The 22,551-nt window shown below is 36.2% G+C and overlaps 2 protein-coding genes across 6 annotated transcripts in view; one reads left to right on the top strand and one right to left on the bottom strand.

Annotated features, from left to right (window-relative positions):
* The window catches only part of LOC148946209 (D-lactate dehydrogenase, mitochondrial-like), a 531,845-nt gene that overhangs the window by 311,093 nt on the left and 198,201 nt on the right, over positions 1–22,551 (bottom strand). The gene's annotated exons all lie outside the window — the stretch shown is intronic.
* The window catches only part of Gug (arginine-glutamic acid dipeptide repeats grunge), a 249,811-nt gene that overhangs the window by 190,615 nt on the left and 36,645 nt on the right, over positions 1–22,551 (top strand). For 3 of the 5 annotated variants that reach the window (XM_089098272.1, XM_089098273.1, XM_089098276.1), the window contains 3 exons: positions 14,110–14,215; positions 16,171–16,264; positions 20,076–20,229. In XM_089098272.1, coding sequence (XP_088954398.1) covers positions 14,110–14,215; positions 16,171–16,264; positions 20,076–20,229 — 354 coding nt within the window. The other 2 variants (XM_089098277.1, XM_089098278.1) reach the window with 2 other exon arrangements.

Raw genomic sequence — 22,551 nt, 5'->3', positions numbered from 1 at the left:
GTGTCGTCTCTATGTGTGTTTTGTCATTTCTGTATGCGTGTCTCGTCTCTCTGTGTGTGTTGACTCTGAGTGTGTGTATCGTCTCTGTGCATGTGTCGTCTCTATGTGTCGTTTCTGTGTGTTTGTCCTCTCTGTGTGTGATTCGTCTCTTTTTGTCTGTCGTCTCTGTGTGTTTGTCGTCTCTGTGTGTGTGTCGTCTCTATGTATTAGTCGTCACTTTGAGTTTGTCGTCTCTGTGTGTGTGTCGTCTCTCTTTGTGTGTCGTCTGTGTGTGTTTGTCGTCTCTGTGTGTGTGTCGTCTCTATGTGTAAGTCGTCACTTTGAGTGTGTCGTCTCTGTGTGTGTGTTTGTCGTCTCTGTGTGGATGTTGTCTCTGTGTGTGTGTGTGTTTCGTCTCTGTGTGTGTGTGTTGTCTATATGTGTGTTTCGTATCTGTGTGTGTGTGTGTGTGTGACGTCTCTTTGTGTGTGTCGTCTCTATGTGTGTTTGTCATTTCTGTGTGTGTGTCTCATCTCTCTGTGTGTGTTGACTCTGTGTGTGTGTATCATCTCTGGGTATGTGTTGTCTCTATGTGTCGTTTCTGTATGTTTGTCCTCTCTGTGTGTGATTCGTCTCTTTGTGTCTGTCGTCTCTGTGTGTTTTTTACATTTTTGGGTCACCTGCCGGAGACTCTGGGCGGGTGGGTGCCCCCAAATATTGTCCCAAATTCCTCTCTCAATTTAGCACTTGTTCAAGGATGCCCAGCGTCTCCAATAACTTTCCCAATAGTATCTATTCATTGTCTCAGCTCAGTTTAGAAAATCTGAGCCAATTTCCACTTTTTCAAATTTAGGGTCACTTGCCTGAGACTCTGAGCATGTGAGGTGGGCACCTCCAAAAATTTGTCCCAATTTCCACTCTTGCCTTAGAACTTATTCACGGATACCTAAAACCGTCAACGGTTAGACTGTTGCCCCTAGCGGTAACCATTCCATGCTCTACACACATATCAACAATACATTTTTTGTTTTTTGTTTTCCGTTTTCACAATGGGGTCCCAATCTAGCTCATGTCCATTGCTTAGCATTCAGGCATTGACAAATAAAGCCCAGATAGTCGGACCCCAACGCTCCAATCTGAACACTGACTAAGACCCCAATTCTTAGCTAGTGAATTTCAACAATTCAGGCTGGTGGACTAAGACCCACAATTCTGAGCTAGTGAATTTCCACCATTCAGGCTGGTCGACTGAGACCCCAATTTTGAGCTGATGAATTTCGACCATTCAGGCTGGTGGACTGAGACCTCAATACTGAGCCAGTGGATTTCCACCATTCAGGCTGGTGGACTAAGACCCCAATACTGAGCTAGTGGATTTCAACCATTCTGGCACTTTGACTTTTCATTCCCAATTAAATTAAAAAAATAGGCATTTTCAACTAGAAATAAGGAGCATCGTTAAAAACTAAGACGAATGAAAATTATCCCGTAGATGAAGTTAGCTACCCCCTCCGAAATACCTTGTTCTTTATGTTAGACTTTGACTTTTCATTCCCAATTAAATTAAAAAATAAGAATTTTCAACTAGAAATAAGGAGCATCGTTAAAAACTAAGACGAATGGAAATTATCCCGTATATGAAGTTAGCTACCCCTCCGAAATACCTTGTTCTTTATGTTAGACTTTGACTTTTCATTCCCAATTAAATTAAAAAATAAGCATTTTCAACTAGAAATAAGGAAAATCGTTAAAAACTAAGATGAATGGAAATCATACCGTAGATGAAGTTAGCTACCCCCTCCGAAATACCTTGTTCTTTATGTTAGACTTTGACTTTTCATGCCTAACTAAATTAAAAAATAAGTCCTATCATCTTGGAAGCTGTTAATGTAGTTGTTAAGCGGAAAAATACTTCATCAAACTTTTATATATTCGCTCAAGGTTGAATGGAGTTATGGCTAGGGGGATGAGTCCTAAAACCATCTGAATTCATTGTGAGGAGGAGTCATAAAACCCCTGGAAGTCATTGAGGGGGGAGTCATTGAACTCTCGGTAACTAATAAATTCATTAAACTCCCCAAAAAAATCACACGGAATATCCTCGCTTTTTGAACGAACACCATGTAAAGAAAAAATCAAACGGCTTAAAACAACAGAGCCCCCTCAAACCCAGTGAAGTCTTTTTAAAAGGTATAACAATTATTTATTTAACAGCTAAGACCCCAATACTGAGCTAATGGATTGCAACCATTCTGGCACTTTCACTTTTCATTTCCAATTAAATTAAAAAAAATAGGCATTTTCAACTAGAAATAAGGAGCATCGTTAAAAACTAATACGAATGGAAATTATCTCGTAGATGAAGTTAGCTACCCCCTCCGAAATACCTTGTTCTTTATGTTAGACTTTGACTTTTCATTCCCAATTAAATTAAAAAATAAGCATTTTCAACTAGAAATAAGGAGCATCGTTAAAAACTAAGACGAATGGAAATTATCCTGTAGATGACGTTAGCTACCCCCTCCGAAATACCTTGTTCTTTATGTTAGACTTTGGCTTTTCATTACCAATTATATTAAAAAATTATAATTATCATCTAGAAATATGTAGAATCGTTAATTACTAGTACGAATGTAAATTATCCCGTATATGAAGTTATCTACCCCCTCCTAAATACCTTTTTCTTTATGTTAGACTTTGACTTTTCATTCACAATTAAATTAAAAAATAATTCTTATCATCTTGGGAGTTATTAATATAGTTGTTAAGCAGAAAAATACTTCATCAAACTTTTATATCTTCGCTCAAGGTTGAATGGAGTTATGGCTAGGGGGATGAGTCCTAAAACTATCTGAATTCATTGTGGGGAGGAGTCATAAAACCCCTGGAAGTCATTGAGAGGAGGATTCATTGAACTCTCGGTAACTAATAAATTCATTAAACTTCCCAAAAAAATCACACGGAATATCCTCGCTTTTTGAACGAACACCATGTAAAGAAAAAATCAAACAGCTTAAAACAACAGAGCCCCCTCAAACCCCGTGAAGTCATTTTAAAAGGTATAACAATTATTTATTTAACAGAAATCCTCGCCTTCAATTGAACGACAAAAATATAAGAATTATTTATTTAACAGAAATTCTTGCTTTTTTGAACGAACACCATGTAAAGAAAAAATCACACTGGCTTAAAACAACAGAGTCCTTCAAACGGAACTTTGAAAATCAAGAGAATGTAAAAGTTACAAGGTAAACCACGGTCCCTTTGGGAGCCTCGAGAACATACGCGGACGGGGGGGGGGTTGGGGGGGGGGGGGATCGGAGCCCTTTGGGGTTGTGGTAAGGGACCTCACGGCTAAACCACGACAAAGCACTACTCACGTGGAACTCAATTCCCATTTAACTCAACCCCCTTGCAACTGAATCCCCCTTGTAACTGAATCCCTGTATGACCGCACGCCCCGTGCAACTGTATCCCCTTTAACTGAACCCTCGTGCAACTGAACCCCCTCAAAACACTTCAGCCATTTCTTTTTAAATTGACAATACTTTTCAAAAGTTACTTATGTATTATACAGACCACATCGGCGAGGTAAAGCTAGGTCAAGTCACAATGTCATTATATCGTTACTTTTCAATTAAGCTATTGAATACCTTCTAGCAATGTCTCTTGTAAGCGTCAAATCTATTAAGTATCTGTGCATATTCTTTGTATTGTTGATGCAAGCATCCCATTCTTTAATTACCCGTGAGGCATTCTTAACCATCGCAATACCTTTACTCAAATATCTTTTCGCAAAAAATTCGCAAATCTCGTAAACTAAAGAAGTAATTACCCTTTTCAAAAACATTAGTCCTTCTATTAATGAACCCATGAAACGAAATCAGTCTGATAGCATCACACAATCTCGCTCCTAGTTGCAAAAATAGAATGCATGTAGCGTTCGTAGCAATAGGTTTAAAAACCTATTAGCCAAGTTTAAAAAAAAAAACAACTTATCAACTTACAGATGAATGACCACGGATTTAACCAAAGAAAAAAAAATTGTATATCAGGAACTAGAAATCCACGTCAGAAAAACTTGTCCTTAAATTGCGTAAATCTCTTGGCAAAGGTGTAATGCCCCTGTAGAATAGAATATCTATCAGAAAAACCTGTTTGGTACGGAGGGGCCATAGAAATGGTACTTCCTTCTCTACTCTCAGGAGGGGGTTAGGATGGCTTCAAACCTATGGAAGAACAAAATTACCTATATTTTCGATTCATGCCATATTTATTCTCACTCAGACTATCTGTCTTGGCTTTTTCTCCAGTTAGTCCTGGCTTGATGGCAACTTGATTTGAATTAAAAAATCAACGGTGTCTTACCCATCCACCCAAAATTCCATATTAAAATTACTGTTAGAAACATATTCTCGATCGAAAATTTTGATTGAATATTCAAATTCATTTCAAACCTGAAATTAAATCCATTGAATCTTAATAATAAAAAAAAACAGAAAAGTACTTAACCAACATTCCTCACATTAACCGATAATAAAACCATGTATATTAAAAGAAAACAGAAGTTAATTTTCATAAATGTTTTCTAAAAAATAAATCTATCAAAGAAAAAGAAAAGTTCTATTGAAACCTATATCAAGTAGAAATAAAGTAAAATGATAATCCAAACTCAAAACGAACAGAAATTACTGTCAATCAATAAATGAAACCCAAACCGAATTGAAATTAAAATGTATAATCACACCAAACATGAAGCTGCGGCGGATCCAGCCCCCCCCCCTAGATTTTGCTCTAGATCCGCCGTAGGATCCCATGGGCGCCCATATGCTGAATTTTTTTTTTTTGGGGGGGGGGGGGCTTACCTGGTCTAATCGGCATTTTCAGTGCTGTATAATTGAAATCTCTAAACAAAATATCATAGGCAGTGCGATAGGACTGCCTGAGTAAAGAGCGATGTGGGCACAATATATTGTTATGTTTTTAGACCAGGGCACTTCTTATTGAAAGAAATGTCATAAGAACTTCAAAAAGAGCTCATGGAGGGCAACCAGCTCCCCTTCCCCCACGTCAATCACTTCCCCAAACAAATTCAATCAAAATTTTGAGATAGCCAGTTTGTTCAGCGTAGTTTTAATGACCAGAAGTTATGACTTTGAGAATGACAAAACCCCCCCCAAAAAAAAAACCTCCGAGTAAGGGTTGTAAGTTAGGCCCTGGGGGGATATAAGGTTTTTTTTTATAGAAAGGGTGATCGTATAAACCTCAGAGGGGGCTCATTTGATTGGTAATCAGAAGACTGGCCATTTTCAAACAGTTCGTGGTAACGAACTGTAAGTAAGGAGCGACCCGGCTCAATGGTAGCCGAAACTCTAAAAAACGGAATTTTGATACCAATAGATACATCAAAGGAATTAAATTTTAATTCTGATTTAAAATATATAAGTTTCATCAAGTTTAGTTATATCCACCAAAAGTTACGTACCTAAGAAAATTTTGCGGATTTTCGAGGAAAAGGAGAAAGACCACCTAAAAGCTATAGAACCTTAATGAAAATCACATCATTGTATTCCGCGTATCAGAAAACCCTGCTGTAGAGGTTTCAAGCTCCTATCTGCAAAAATGTGGAATTATGTATTTTTTCCCAGAAGAAAGATCACGGATGCGTGTTTATTTGTTTGTTTTTTTTTCCCAGGGGTGATCGTATTGACCCAGTGGTCCTAGAAAATTGTAGGAGGGCTCATTGGAACGGAAATTAGAAGTTCTAGTGCCCTTTTTAAGTGACCAAAAAAAAGAGAAGGCAACTAGGCCCCCTCCCATGTTAATTTTTTTCCCAAAGTAACCTGATTAAAATTTTGAGATAGCCATTTTGTCCAGTTTAGTCTAAAATATAATAAATATGTCTTTGAGGATGACTTCATCCCCCACAGTTCCCGGGGGAGGGGCTGCAAGATATTAACTTTTTCCATTGCTTACATATAGTATTGGTTATTGGGAAGTATAAAGAAATTTTCAGGAAGGCCTTTATTCTGGTGGGGGGGGGGGGGGGGCGGGAGGCGGGTATTACTCGGGAGAATCTTTCCGTGGAGGATGTTTGTTGGGGGCAAGGGATATTTCTATAAAGAGGGCACCGTATTTCCAAGCATTATTTAAAAAACGATCAGAAATTAAATAAAAAAAAACAAGTTTTTTCAACTGAAAGTAAGAAGCAACATTAGAACTTAAAATGAACAGAAATTATTACGTATATGAGGGGGTTCTCCCCCCAAGTCAATACCTCGCTCTTTACGCTACAGTTTTTTTAGTGCTTTCAAAAGGGCTATCTATTGTAATTAAACGGCCGTTGAGATTCAGGGGTTTGGGACTTAAAATTTTTTTTTAACTTTTAACGTAAAGAGCGTGGTATTGACTAAGGGGAGAACCCCATCATATACGTAATAAAAAAAAAAAAAAAAAAAAAAAAAAAACAAGCAATACGGCTAAACTTTATAGTAACCCAAACTTTTAAAAACGGAACTTTGGTGTCAATAAATTTATAAAAAGAATGGAATTATAATTGCTGATTCTAAATATATAAATTTTGTTAATTTTAACATTACTCATCAAAGGCTACAAGTGTAAGAAAACTAAACTAATTCTTTAAAGAGAGGGGAGAAATCTCCTACAAGTGAAAAAATTTTAATGGAAATCACACCGTTAGATTCAACGCATCAGAAAACCCTCTTATAAAGGTTTCAAGCTCATATCTGCAAAAATCTACCACTTCGTAATTTTTGCCAGAAGAAAAATATACGAATATAGAAGTTCGTTACGTAAGTTAATTTGTAAATTACGTCAGAACCAAATTTAGAGACAGCCATTTAGCAAAAGAAAAGTAAAATTTTTATTCAAATTTTGTTTACTTATTCAATGACTGTGAGCCAAAATAAAAGCTGCATTAACTAAAAAACGATCAGAAATTAAATAAAAAAAACATGTTTTTTAAACTGAAAGTAAGGAGCGACATTAAAACTTAAAACGAACAGAAATTATTCCGTATATGAAAGAGGCTGTCCCCTCCTCAACACCTTGCTCTTTACGCTAAAGTTTTACTTTCTCACAACTCTATTTTTTTTACACAAAAAAAAACTTTAGCGTAAAGAGCGAGGCGTTGAGGAGGGGACAGCCCCTTTCATATACGGAATAATTTCTGTTCGTTTTAAGTTTTAATGTCGCTCCTTACTTTCAGTTTAAAAAACTTTTTTTTTATTTAATAACAATTAAAAGTGATTGGAGTGATTTGATATATATATATATATATATATCAAAAGAACTTGACGTTCACGTGTACAAAATACATAAAAAAAAGTCAACACTTAGTTAAAAAGTCAAAAAGTCACAAAGAAAAAATAAACAGATAACAATAAAATTACTGACTAATTTTCTTGGCTGTCATACAACTCAACAAAACTTGGAACAAAACTCTTCCGATATCTTTCATGCTTAGCAGGGATGGGAGTCAGTTTGGGGACTTTTTGGGATTTAATACGGGGCTGTCTTTTGCGGGCGGGAAGGTAGGGTTCGGGAATGATAGAACGTAATCGAGGAATAGACAGGGTCTTGGTACCGAAACGAAGGCATAGGAGGTTCCTTCTCTCGGCCACGGTGTTGAGCCTGAACCTACCTAGTAGATAATGATATGGAACTTTCTCTTCACCTTTTATGATTCTAAGTGCTTGTTTTTGGACACTTTCAATCTTATAAATATGTTCTGAAGGAAGGCTGAAATACCAAAGCGGACAGGCAAATTCAAGTATTGCCTCGATGAAAAAACAATAAAGGTAAAGAAGATCCTTAGGGGGACAAAGAAGATTAACAAAAGTTTTAGAAGGGAAACCGAAGGGGAAGCTTGTTTTAGGATATTTTGAACATGGGCATCCCACTTCAAGTCAACTAGTCAAAGGAATTCAATACAAGGCTGGTGGTCGTTCTATTTAAGTGCCAATGAACTCATTTTAGGTAAGTGCTGATTTTCGCTGTCCCAGTCTATCGGTATCTAAAACCCTGGAATCCATAGTCACATTCAAACAGAATTGATCAGTTTGACCCTTGTACATCAGTAATCAGTTGACATTAGTTAATTGTCACCCCAAGTATTTAATGCATGTGACAAATTTTGGGAGGAGTGGGGTTTGTGAAAGAAAGGGGTGATTATAAAAAATTAACTGTCATAACTTACGATTTATTAGCGCCAACTTTCATCTTCGAGAAAGAAGCCTCGTGCGTGACCGTCAAGTAATGTCATAATTGAGCTTCTGATATTTCGTCGACAAACCTCAAATGCAGACAGGTCGTCCACATACTTCCATCGCTCTTTTTGGTCAGTCATGAGGCTATTAACCATTATAAAAAATAAAATGGGACCCATCAGAGTTTCTTGGGGCACCCCAAAAAGGATAGGAAGGGGATCGGAATTAACATTTTTATATTTAAGCGGTTGAAAACGATTTGTTAAAAAGGAGGCAACGATTTTAACTAGAACGGGACTCACTTGAAACTCCGTTAGCCATTTATTTACAAGGATATGGTGGTCAGTTAGGTCGAAAGCTTTCTGGAGATCAATTAATAAATTGATAAATTGGATTAAACCAAGTATCTGGGTTTTCAAGTTTTTTAAGAACGGTTTCAAGAAGACTAACAAGGTCGTGTGAAGTAGATGTCTCCTTCAGATTCCCAAACTGTTGTAAGTAAATAAGTTCAAGAATATCTGCCTTTAACCAATTAGCGAAGAAACTCTCGTACATTTTTGAAAAAAACTGGGGTTAAGGTGATTGGTCGTACTCCAGTAAAATCGTTCACGCTTCCCTTCTTTCACCCCACGCATATATATATGTGGTAATTTGTGTTCATTTTAAGTTTGACTTGATTGTTCATGATTTCTATTCGTTTTGGGTTTCATTTATTCATCGATAATAATTTCTGTTCGTTTTAAGTTTGAATTATATATGCTTTTATTTCTGCTCGGTTTTGATTTTAACATTGCTCTTTACTTTTTTTTGCCAATTACTAACTTTCTGGAAAACGCTTTTTTATTTAATCAAAATGGAAGAGCACGATTTTCAATTAAGATTTAATATTCGTGTGTATAGGATTCTCTTTTTAATGCTTCAATAAATTGTGCATGGTTTCGTGGCCGCCCATAAGCTGAATTCCCGGGGGGGGGGCTCACCTGGTCTAATTGGCATTTTTAATTCTATACAATAGAAATATCAAAACAAAATAGAAAAATAAGGCAGCATCATTCAGCCAGGAGGGGGCTGGTGCCCCTCCGGCCCCCCCCCCCCTTATGGGTACCCATGCAGGGCTGCATCAAGAGAAAACCCTCTTTGTCCCCAGAAAGGAAACTACCTTCAATTATCCCTTCAATGCCTTGTGCAACACTATTTCGTTTCATGTTCCACCTAGTCCATTAACTTCACACTGCAATTACAGGAAATGTGTTTTGATTTGAATCAGGCTGCTGGATCGACAGGGTTCTTTTTTCAAGAATAAAAGGTATAAACTAGTGATGTTTCTTAAATAGCCCGTGCTTGGTTTATACGTCATTTCCGATGGTCGTAAACTATCGTTTTAAATATGAGGTTTTCGTAACTCTCTAAATATAACAGAACAACTTTTGTTTTAGAAAGTATTACATATATTCAATTTTAAAAAATAAATATGTCCCTGTTACATTGGCATGTATTTTCAAATCTATTTTTTGATATTTTTCATCATTCTAGTCACTAAAGTTTACTTAAAAAATAAGAGAAAACGTCGAAATGAGATAAACACTGTTTTAGAATTCTCTTCAATGAAATAAAAATCGTATCTTGGACGCCATCTAATCAGGAAAAGATAAAGAAACTGAGAGAATCAATATTTGGATGACCAAGATCGGCGCGGCCCCTGGCAGAAAACGGAGCATGACTAGTAATTTGCATACATAATTCCGTTTTTAGACGCCTATCTTTGGGAAACCGCCAAATGCCGTAGAGTAAGTTTCGCAGTTTATGTATTTATGCTTTGAGTGCAAGTCATGAGGCAAAGTTTTGAATTGATATGCGAAAAGTTGGATTTTTGTAATTGCTGCAAGAGGATTGAGTGTTGGTGAGTGACAGTATCACAGTAGAGGGCCCAAAATAACGTAAGCGTTATTAGTTTGAAATCCGAATATCTTGTTAAAAAATAGGCTTCTAAATGGTCTTTAGCCGACATTGGGGTAACAATGCTAACAAATACTAGCGAGACCACAGAAGGAAAACCGTGAAAATCATTCGGCCTGTCTCATTGCAACATAGGCCTAATTGGCAGATAAATATATGAAATTTAGATTGTACATTTATACCTAGCTTGATAAAAGATGGGCTCTCCATATAAAGCAGGTTTTCTTCTATAACATTGCATTATTTTGGAAAATAGTTGTGTTAGGAGAAATGAAACTTTCAGGGATTGATTCAGACCCTAAATTGTGTCCTAGAAAGTTTTTTTTGGTATAAGTGTACAATTAGACCTGTTGAGAAGAAATATGTTAAGAAAACAATTCTTACTTCATAATATACACAGAAGTTGTAATTGATCACTCCTAAAATCGCTTCATTTTACCCCCACCCCTTAATATGCAAATATATAGCCCAAGTTATATATTTCCTATGCATTTTTTTTTCCTTGATTTCGTCAAAGTTACTTCGATTTACGGATATGAAGTTGAAACAAAAGATTCACATATGGCAAAATGCGTGGGAAATATTTAATTTGAGCTGTGTAGCTGCACGTCGGGGGTAAAGGGAAGTGAAGAACCTTTCGGAATGATTAACTATAATTTTTTTGCATATTATGAAGCAGTTTAAGAATAGTTGGTAAAATTATACTTTAGCTACTTTTGACTATCTTAGAAAGGGGTTAGGTTAGGAAAATGAAACTGTCAGGGATGGGTCTACAGGCTAAAGTATGTCCCGGGAAGGTATTTTGAAGTACCTACCTCCACTCCTCCCTCTAGAGGGCCCTGACCTTTAACAATCTCTGTGTTATAAATGTGAAACCTTGAAAAACAGAGCTTCTGCTTAAATGAAGTATAACAAAACTGTTTTCAGCTTCATAACTTTGCTCAGTCCTAATTTATGATGTTTTAAAGATATGCAAATACATTTCCTAAATTTTGGGAATAAAACATTGATATGGCTCAAAAATTCTGCTCAAATAACTAAAATTCTATTTTCAGAGCTAAAGCCAGAGAAAAAGAAACTGAAAACTGAAAATTAAGGTAAAATGTTGTTTTGTCAAAATTTCAATGGGTATAGACCTGTCATGCAGGCAAATTTCAGGACCCTCTAGAGGGAGAAAGAGCGGAGGTAGTTACTTCAAAATACCTTCCTGGGACATACTTTAGCCTGTAGACCTATCCCTGAAACTTTCATTTTCCTAACCTAACCCCATTCCAAGATAGCCAAAAGTAGCTAAAGTAGAATTTTACCGAATCGTTTATGAAAGATTTAAAGCCATATAAGGATTTTTTTTTTCAAATTTAAGACACATTTCCCCAGTTTGTTTATACCTTATTAATCAGGATTTAGCAAAGTTGCAGGGCGTAATACACTGTCCTTTAATGTTGTGTGTGAATTAGGTATGTTTCTGAAAGTTTTGCTAGGGGTGGGTATAGATGTTTCAAGGAACCTTCTCAGGGTATGGTTGATGCTGTGGAAACGTTCCTGAAGGCTTCATTCGCCTAACTCATCTACTTTCCAAGATAGCAACAACCCTCCCATCTAGATCTTTACCAAATTTAATAAACATTGACATTGCAATTGTGAGGCATGCTTTGGTATTTTTGTACAACCACCGACTTGGGTCATTATCAAACGAATGGTTATATTGTGAGCACCATTTGATGAACTAAGCCCTTACCAATGCAAGTCTCACATAATTTTGTCCCAGCCCCTCTCCTTAATAGTGCCCTAAACTGTATACAAAATTTTGTTAATTTTGTTTATTTGTTTATTTCAAATTGGTTTTGTTTGGCATTGGCCACTGGGAATCAACTGTTAACGAACTTCTGCGTGTATTCTGAGGCTGTATTTTGCCCCGTTAAGAATGGTGGTGGTCGTTGGGACGCGATTGTGACAGCAGCGGTTATTATGTTTGAAAGAGGATTAAATGGAGAATTTAATGGTGTGATGTCTTTGTTTCTTTATCTGCTTTCTTTGCCTTTACTGTAAACATTAGTTACCGGAATGTAACTTGTGAGCAGCGTATCCAGATGCTAAGCTGTATTTGGAAAGTCTTTTGAATTATATGCCTCCACCTCTTTCCCCTCCAAACGGCACTTTCCCCTCCAAAGTGAAATTCTCATAGATAAATCTGCAGCACAAATGAGTTCTAATGAAAATTTATTGAGCCTTAAAAATTCGTTAAATCCTGATTCTTAGGGTTCTAAAGTATTGAAAAAGTTTGGGTACTTGTGTCTTAGCCACCACATTCAATTTCTTTCGAGAAGTGAAGTTTGGTTAATGCTAATTAAATAAAATAAAATATGATGAAAATATAATACTTTATCAACAAAATTATGAAAACTACAACAAAGAATTATGGAAGAGGGGCCGCCCAGGCCGCACTATTAAATACTTAACCTAACCAAAGTACCAACTAATTATATAATTAAAATATAGCTACAATGTAGTTTCCCACCGAGCCGAAGCTAATATTGTCTGGTTTAAAGACCATGAAAACCGGTTATTGTCTCAAGTTCGCGATACAAGATCCTGAGTGCGGTGGCTATAATAAAAAAGTGCCAAAATGTGTCTCAAATTATAAAAAAAAAGTCTAAATATGGCTCCGATTACAATTCTTCGTAAATATCTCGTAGTATACTTTCTAAGGATGCGAATTGCGAATGAGAAATTTCATGTCGAACAGAGCTGGTCAGTTCTGCCTTTAGTTACCTCAGATATATCTGGAGGAATAAGAAATTTTCCCAGAAGCTGGAGATTAGAATCTGGCAGCAATGTTCTGTCTGACCTTCCTATGTTTTTGAAACCTGGTTGTATATGTGCGTAACAGTAAAAGCTGCTTCAAGGCTTTGACTATAATTGTCTAAGGTCAATATTGAATATACTTTGGACTGAACGGTGACAAATGTAGAAATTTATCACATTACTAACCATACCCCATCCTTGAAATCTTTCAAAAATGCCGCTGGATCTACTGGGGATTTATAATACGGATGGGGGAGGGGGGTGGAAGGTTACCTGTGTTACGTGGCGATGGATATCCCCCGGTCTCCGCAAGTCAGGGAAGCTTAAAATGATGCTGGCCCGATTCCTTGAAAAGAAGGTAATGCTGGCAAGGTTTTCGCTGGAACAGCTTTGGCTGTAGGTGCAGGACAGGTCAAGGTGGCAATCTATTGTTGCTGTCTTGTGCGCCTCCAAGCGTAAAAGGACCGGAGGTCTAAGCAAGCAAGTTGGAAAGCGGAACAGTATTATATGAAATTTGAGATGAACCACTCTGTCTTGGGGAAACCGCCACTGAATTAAAACCCCATTTGAATCTTTCCTGTGATTTGTACATTATACGACGTTTTCAAGAAATTCTAGCTATCAAATTTTTACCCTGACGTCCAGGATTGTCCAGCTTGGTCAAAAGTATATGTCCACCAATTTGCATTCTTTCTTTAAACGCTGGTCGGTTCTTATGCTTAGCTGCCCCACTATTGGTATTAATCAGAGGTTTTTGAAAAATTGAGCGGGAGTAAATTTGATGATTCTCCTTGAGAGGTGCTGGAAACAGATACCTTGACTTTAAATAAACACTGTCCCATGTTTCAGCGCTCCTAAATTGATAGTTCCTTTGAAGCTGGCATTGCTGATGCAATATGGCGCAAAATTTTTAGAACGCAATAAACCAATAATTTGAACAAAAAAAAATTATATTCATATTTAATTTGTTTTCTTTATTGAAGTTGTAGGTATTTTGGTTTGAAATATTAAACTAACGTCTAGAAACTGGATTATTATCCTAGAGATAATACATTCAAGCTAATCGTTTTGTTTTTGATGCTGCTTTATTAAAATTTTCTATCAATTTTATCTGTTTATTTATTTTGATTATTTGTTTCAGAGTAAGAGGGACACTCTCATGGTCAACATAAAATGGTTCTATAGACCCTGCGAAGTTCCTGAAACTGTTTATCAGCTTTTAGTTCACGACAGAAATACTGAACAAAGTAAGTATGAATGATTGAAAGACAATAAATACACAAAAACACAACTCAATGAAAACACAGTATCCGTATATTAGGTACTGTATATTAGGCATCTGATTTTTCGGCACGCATAATTCATTGTTCTTGAAGAAGCGTGTACAATTAATAGTAATCGGATTACCGACGCTTCTTGACTATTGAGGTCCTTGCGTCGGCCTTGTAGTGTGTTGCTAAAGCAAGGTTTGATCTACGTGTCCTTTATTACCAAGCTAAGGTCAAACCCACTGCGCCACCACAAATTAGCGTGCACAATTTCCAAACGAAATCAGATTTTTGAAAACTGACGCCAGGAAAGAATATCTGATGATAAAATAAAATTCATACAGTGTCGGCAAAGATAACAAAATTACTTTAAAAAAAAAATGAAAACGAAGCACAATACTTGATACAGAAATGTTTTGGTTGGAGTTTCTGGAACCTTTCCTTTAGGTTCAAAGGGGGAAAAAATTTTAAGGTGTTCATCTTTCTATAAGTGTCTTCGCTTCTTTCTTTCATTTTGAAAGACCTAGATGATGGTTATTTTGCCATTATACTTATTTAGACCAATTTTGTTCTTTTTATTTCAACTGAATATCTGTAGCTTGGCTTCTGGAGGCCTTCTTCCGTTACTATAACTTCTGTTTCTTCCCAGAGGCACTGTGAAAATGCATTCATGTACGTAAACGTTAACTAATGTAGAATATTTGCTACACTTTGACGCTGTTTCACATATTAGCACAAAAATTAAATATGATGTCGCCAATTTCGTATGCTTTTCTTAGCTAAGAATAAGAAGTCATTTTAAGAAATTCTTAGAAGATTTTCTCAGAAAAATTGAGGGAGAAAGTGCTCAGGACAATTGAACACGGGCTACTCAAGTCGTAGCAATGTGGTATGTTTTTGTCAAACATCATTAAATTTGAAAACATTATTGTTATAAATATATGGGAGGATTTTCCACTGGAGAATTTTTTGGGAGGATTTTCTTTGTTCTAAGATCGTAGCAACGCGCGACGGGTAAGCTAATTTCCTATACTATTCACATTTTGACCTCAGAATTAGTTTCAATAGACATCTGAGTCACGCCAACAGTTTATTGCACTATTTCCGTTATAATGTTTGGCGGTATACTTTACAACCGAAGATAATATCTCATTAACGATATGCTTTATCTTTTAAAAAGACAAGAAGATCAAATAACTAACCATACTGATATAAAAACATAACTTATCCCCATCATGTTTCTGGTAAATCGTGTTTGAACATTTGGAAGTGGTTATTACCGCCTCCTTTTCATACACAACCTTCAATTTGGTTTTTATTTCCATTTAAAATTGTATTCGATCTGCATACCAAATACACTATAACAACTTCAAATACTACTTTTGTGACTAGTGAAAAAGTATTAATCTACATATAATGCTTTTGAATAATATGGTAGGTTAGAGACAATATATGGTTTTTGTTAGTTGTACTTACAGTGGAAAGGCTGCATAGATAATTTACCATCTTTTTGGCATTTCCATATTTGGAAGTATATAATGCTTTTAAAACAAGCAAAAGTATTTAAAATCCTTTTGTTTAGTGTTCGACGATCATTCTGGCAAAGAATTATAAAAAAAATGGAATTCACGTATATATTTCTTTGCTGGAATTGTTTGGAGAGAGAATCATTTTGGGAGGAGAATAATGTCGTTAGAACATCAGGTGATGGCAAATTATTTTAGCGCTGTTGGACCATAGGGGGAACATCCTGAAAAGACTATGACCTAGGTCCAGATTCTTGCTTATTTTCAAGGGAATTTTCAAGATATTTTAGAATGATCTTGGCACAGTTCTTGTCATGAAATTACCCCCTCCCCTCTTACTCTTCCTTGTCTGTATGTACGTTTTCTTTATGCAACAATAGCCTTGTAATTGTTTTTTAATTGGTCTAGGTGGAAAAGCAGATTTTCTTCGTCATCCGGCTATTAAAGCCAGAGAATTATTTATTTCAGACGCAACTGACACTTATCCTGTTTCATTACTAAGGTAAGCAATTTGTAACTATGTTTGCTTTTTTATCTAAGGCCAAAACCTCCAAGCGCACGAACATATTTTCCCTGGACAAGAGAAAGTAGAACTTATTTTTCTATTTCTACTTTCCTTGTAGAAATAATATACAAGATAACATAATTTTTTCTTTAAATTTTGAGACTTAAAATAGAATACATAAAAAAGGACAAAACTTTATTAGTAAACGCCTATCTTAAGTTTAAAAAGCTAAAAGGGCAGGTGCGCACCCACGGGGGCTGCTAATGGGGCTATAGCTCCCACTCAAGAAAAAAAAATCAGCTGAAAAACTTAAATTGTTTCCTTAAAATACCGGTTTTTCTAAGGAATTTTGGAAAGTTTTCCGTTGGTTGGTCCAGGGACCCCCGGTCAGCCCCCTCCCCCCCATAATTATTTTCTGAGTGTGGCACTGTAAAAGGGAGAGGAAAGAGCAATTTATTTCAGTTAAGCTGGGCTTAAGGCATGGATATGGACGTATATTCTTCCTTGGCTGTATCCAAGTTCTCTTCTTTAGTTAAGGTTTGCAATTTCATTACGATACGACCATGTAAGCAAAGCTAGACAACAACAAAAGTCTTGCTTAGACCTCGAACCCTGTTCAAATATATTTTTTCATTTGTATTTTGCGTAGAATTGTGGTTCTGTTTTTGACGCCGTGTTTTAGATAGCATAACCTTGGTTCTTGCCTTTGGAAAAAAAATATTTAAACAAATAATTCCAGTTTGTGATTTTTAATTTAATTGTATTCTCCGGTACCGATTCTTTTTATTGCGTAATTTATTACTAGTTTTTGCTGGTAATTTCCATAAATTATTTTACTTTGCATGTTTCCGCTGAATGTCTTCTGTGTTGAGACCTTTTTAATTATACTGCTTAATTATACCCATAAATAAATGAATATACAGATGTGGCAACTATTATACCTTCATTTAAAATTGTGGCTTAGTGATGAAAAGATTACGAACTCATTAATAAAGCCTCTAAAGATGGACTTTAGCCTATGCAACAATAAGCACTGCAGTAATAGTTCATCATAATTGGCTACGCGTCTCTTCGCCCCAAGGCCGTGTCCAGGGGGGGGGGGTGTTACCTGGTTTGAACCCCCCCCCCCCCCCCGAAATTTTGACCGAGCCGAAAATAAGTCGAAAATTAGTAAAACCTAGGTAAAAATTAGTAAAATTAGTCGAAAACTGAGTCAAAAATTAATAAAACACCCCCCGAAAAAGTCAAAAATTAGTAACCCCCCCCCCCCGAAAAAAAATCCTGGATCCGTCCTTGCTTCGCCCCTTTGTAAATTACAAGCTAATCCACTGTACTGCTTTCTGGGGATTTATTGTTAATGTAAGACCTAATATAAGGAGGGGTTACCGGGTTTGAGCCCCCCCCCTCAAATTCATTGTCCGACCTGTAAAAAAGGGCAACAAAAATGCATATAAACAATTTTCTTGACGCATTTTGTAAGGATTCCCCCCCCCCCCCACAAAAATCCTGGATATGCCTTTGCCTCTGAAACATTCGATTTTGAGACAGACCTAGAGCTGTATTTTGTAGCGAAAGGACAAGATGCTTACATTGGGGGGTTCATTATTTTCTGATCAGTCTATTCACCGACAAGAACGTATCCAGTGTTTTTAAGGGGTTGGGGTGGGGGCTACCGAAAACAAACTTTAAAAAACGCATCAAAATGTGTTTATATTCATTTTTATTACGTTTTTACGAGTCGGACAAACATTCTGAGGGGGTCCCCCCTGAATATGGCCTTGTTCACTGAGGCAGATAAATCATACTCCTTAGACTTTTTCGAAGAGTACTATCTAAACTTGATTTAAAAATAAGGTTGTATCTCTTTTCAACGGTTGTCAACCAATTTTGACGTGTTTTCAATCTAAAAAAAAATGTAAGCAAGTTTCAAAATGTAATTCTTTAGATTGATAAAGCTGAATCTCAGCTATTGGATGATATCAGAATTGTTGTTTTACTTTGAGATATTAATATGTGTAGAACTGTGAAAAGACAACATTCCAAAATTTGCACAGGGAATTTAAACAGAAAGTTTCAAAAGAATTAGGTGAAAATGGAAATTTCTATTGCATATTTAAAAAGATGCACATCCTCGATCCCAATCCCTAAAGGAAGCGAAGTGTGATAATCATAAAGCTCGAGTAAATAATTATATAATACCAGTAAAATATCTAATTTTGCAAAATCTCATTACATAAGTTCAAGCTTTAGGGTGGGGGAGAAGGTAAGAAAAATCTCCAGGTTGTAAAGGGCTCTGAGGCGACAACATTGCACTTTTAGGCGCACATTTTTCTGATAGAAACCCTCATACCAATTTTGAGGAATATTCCTATATCTCTCTTGTTTTCAATTATGCTGTTCACTGCATATCTGTCTTGTCATTAGTTACCTTTTTACTAATCATAATTCTGATTAAAGATACAATTCTCCGGCTGCCCAAAATGAAAAGGTGCTAAACCCGTAATTTTGCTTTTATGAAACAATATTTCAAACGATTAACGGCCCAAAATACTTGTTATTTAGGCATAACAAATACATGAGTAGCTAAATTTATTGATGTCATGTCGAAAAATGTGCATTTCATACTCCGTTTTATCTCAGGAAGAGGGAATCAAATCAAATGACTCTATATACTTAAAGATAGTATTTAGAATGAGTATCGTCTGAGTTACCATCCGTCCTACTCATTGACGTAACTAATTTAGGATTGACTAGGGGCAGCGTGCGTTCTGGTGAAATTCTTGTGCTTTTTCTTTCCCGCCACCGGCAATGGTTTCCTAAGATGTTTGAAGTTACCAAAACTTTCTATTTGCCCCTTTTATCGCCACCATTGATTGCGACTATATTTGCTAGGTGCCTGGTGGCCGGTAACCAGCTCGCTTATTGCAGTGTTTTTTCTATATTGTTTGGTATTTGTTCAGGTAAAAAAAACTTGTGTTCTAGCCCTAACTAAAATTACAATTTTCATTCTCTTTAGAAGAATTTGTCTGTCTAATCTGAAATATCAAACTGAAATAGATGGTGTTGCAAGTCACTTGGCCAAACGCCAAATTGGTGTTAGTTGGAATTCAAGCATTGCCTCATATATTATGTCTTTGCATGTCATTTAGTGGTTTGGAACAAGACTGATAATATATATGATTCTTTTGGTCTCATTACTGGATATTAGGTACTGTTATACGCTTTATGGTAAACTTACATCACTTACTTGAAGTTCCAAGAGTAATTTTCTTATTTGGTTTCTTATGTAGAAACATTGAGGTGTCGCCCCTGTGGCAGGGAATTTAAAAAATGTGTTAGTGTAGTTATAAATATAAGGAGTACTATGTAAAAAAAAAGTAAGGTTTCATCAAGCAGGGGGAACGAAGCCAAACCAAATATTGTCGCTGTTTCGTCTTTACTTCACTTTCCCAACTAATCTTTTTTTAAAAAAGGAGGAAAAAAGAGCATTGACGCTTGTCACTCAAATAAGCATGTAGAGACGCTTTTGTGTAATTTATGAGGCTGTGTTTTTTTGAAGCAGTCGTTAAAAGATGTGTTAATTTTAAAATTGTAGTATATTGTGAATGAAATCGTGATTTTTGAGAGGCCCAGTCTCAGAGGGTCATTCTAGGTGTATGCCTTTTGCACCAATTAAATAATTTTCTAAAATGTTTTTGCTTCTTTTGTTTTACGCATGTAGATTTGTTTGAAGCAGTCTTTACCTTTTCTTCCTAACATGATTATCATATAGACATATTGAGGATTTTATCTACTCATTATATTTCAGGGGCTCTTGTAAAGTTCATCATTATCCTGATCTGGAGTCGGCTCGATTATTTAGACCAGATTTTGACGAGTTTTTCTATATACTGGGATACAACCCAGAAACCCGAAGGCTGGCGTCCACTCAGGGCGAAATCAGAGTTGGACCCACTCATCAGGTACGTTTTTATAATGTTTACAAATTTGAATTGGTTTTTGAAAAAAAAAGAAAAAAAAAAGCATAATACTTTGTAAACACACAAACACACACAAATAATTTTATGCAATCTAATAAATGACAACGCACTCACAATAAAAAAGAATCTTCGCCCTATCACCCCCTCCCCGGCTATAGTGCCTGGGCCATCAACTTAAAGGTTTTATTGATCAGTTTTTAGTTTAAGAAGATAAACAACTGATGATAATGTATAAAAAGAAAATGTGCAAAATTTACCTTCTCATTTTTATAACGAAAATATCTACTTTTCCTCTCTTTTTTGAAATAGGACTATGAATAAAAAAAAATATAAAAAAATTTTACTCGTTCATGTGACCCCCTTCCACCGGTGGGCTCAAGATTAAGACAGTATTGTGTCTTATTTGCTAGTATTGTAATTTTATAAATCGAAGGACTAATTGGAAAAGGAATGAAGTCGTATTTGTGGCTCACCTCATAAGGTTCAGGTTCAGGTTCATACATTTTTATTAACAAAAAAAACAACTAATTTTGAAAAAATTTCTAAAAAACGAAAGATTTTTATTTAAAAAGCGACCGGTTGGATATCATGCATGCCAAATCATCAAACCAGTTAACATGAAAAAAGGGGAAAAAAATAATAATAACAGAAAATAATGATAAATATATAATGGCACAAAATATAAAATAAAAATAAAATATCTGCAAAAAAAAAAAAAAAAAAAAAAAAAAAAAAAAAAAAAAAAGCCTTCTCTCGAACCATTAACACTACCAAATTCCTGAAAAGAAATGATTTTTAATACGGGTTTTAAGTTGCGGCACACTTTCAGCTTGACGAACAGAATCTGGGAACGAATTCCAAACTGATGGGCCCATGTGTCTGGTCACTTGACTCGCTCTGGTTGTGTTCCGTGGCTCAGATGCAAGACTATCCGCACTCCTAGTCAAATAATCGTGATAAAACGAATTAGGCTTAAAAATATTAATAAAAAAATCCGGTGCAAAACCATTCAGACACTGAAATACAAAAACTCCAATTTGATAATCCCTTATTTCACCAACCTTTAAAATTTTAAACTTTCTAAAAAGTGTTTCAGTGCTATAAACACCACGATCATACCTTCCAATCAACCTTATAGCCTTATTCTGCAGAACTTGAACTCTTCTAAAATTGCAACTAAAATTACTCGCCCAAATCAAACAACCATAATTTATATAAGGTGCTATTATGGAAAAATACAATAAAAGCAGAATTTTTAAAGGTAAAAAATTTTGAAAACGGTTCAGAACTCCAAGGCCTCGCGCCAGCTTGCATGCTATAATGTCGCAGTGTTTTCTCCAACTCAAGTTTCGATCCAGGATGAATCCCAGATATCGGATCTCTTCAACTTGTGATAGCGGTAGGCCATTGTAAATAATGACACCAGGGAGAGTGGGAGCAGAACCAGTCCTCGTAAACATCATAAAATTAGTTTTTAATGCATTGACGCTAAGTAGGCTAGCACAAACAAATTCATGTAGGCCATCCATCGCCTTATTAGCCTTGAACAAGAGCTCTTGCAGCGACTTTGCTGCAATCACTAAAGCCGTGTCGTCAGCAAAAGAAGTAACTGAAGCTCCGGGAATGTAGAATCTCATTGTGTCTACAAATATCAGGTACAGGATAGGGCCAAGAACTGAACCCTGTGGAACACCACACTTTATGGGAAACGGCTGAGAAGATTTGTTAGTCAAAGTCACTCGTAGCTTCCTTTCACTTAAATACGATTCAAACCAATTTAAAACACTACCCTTTATGCCTAAATAACACAGCCTTTCTAATAAAATCTTAAAATCAACCGTGTCGAAAGCTTTTCTAAAATCAATAAAAACGCCCATGCACTGCTCGCCATTCTCAAGTGCTGAGTTGATATTTTACAGAAGATACAACTTATAGATAAGCATTACTAATTTCGGTGTCTTACAGTCTCTGATATAGTCTTGCAGTGTGACACGTTGTCCAATCATCTTAAGGGTCTGATCCCTGGCTATTGACATTTTTTAAGTGCATTAATTTATTGTAAATTAGCACAGGAATAGCGCTTAAGGAATTATCCACTGAAGTAGGGTATGTAACTGGGACCTACACACTAATTTACTTTGGGAGGGTGTGGGCAAGACGTCTAAACAATTGAATTGCACAAAAGCTTGTGGAAAACTATAAAAATAGGGATAGTTCAGAAAAATGGGCCAATGCTTCCCCTCTTCGTAAGTGCTTGGTAAGGGATCATACCGATTATCCACTCTGGATCTAGAGTTGTCAGAA

Source organism: Artemia sp. Qi Xiang Cuo, chromosome 12 (genome assembly GCF_049724085.1).
Source record: "Artemia sp. Qi Xiang Cuo chromosome 12, ASM4972408v1, whole genome shotgun sequence".
NCBI classification, from domain to species: domain Eukaryota; kingdom Metazoa; phylum Arthropoda; class Branchiopoda; order Anostraca; family Artemiidae; genus Artemia; species Artemia sp. Qi Xiang Cuo.
Note: the sequence above shows the minus strand (reverse complement) of the source record. Positions and strands in the feature narration are given on the sequence as shown.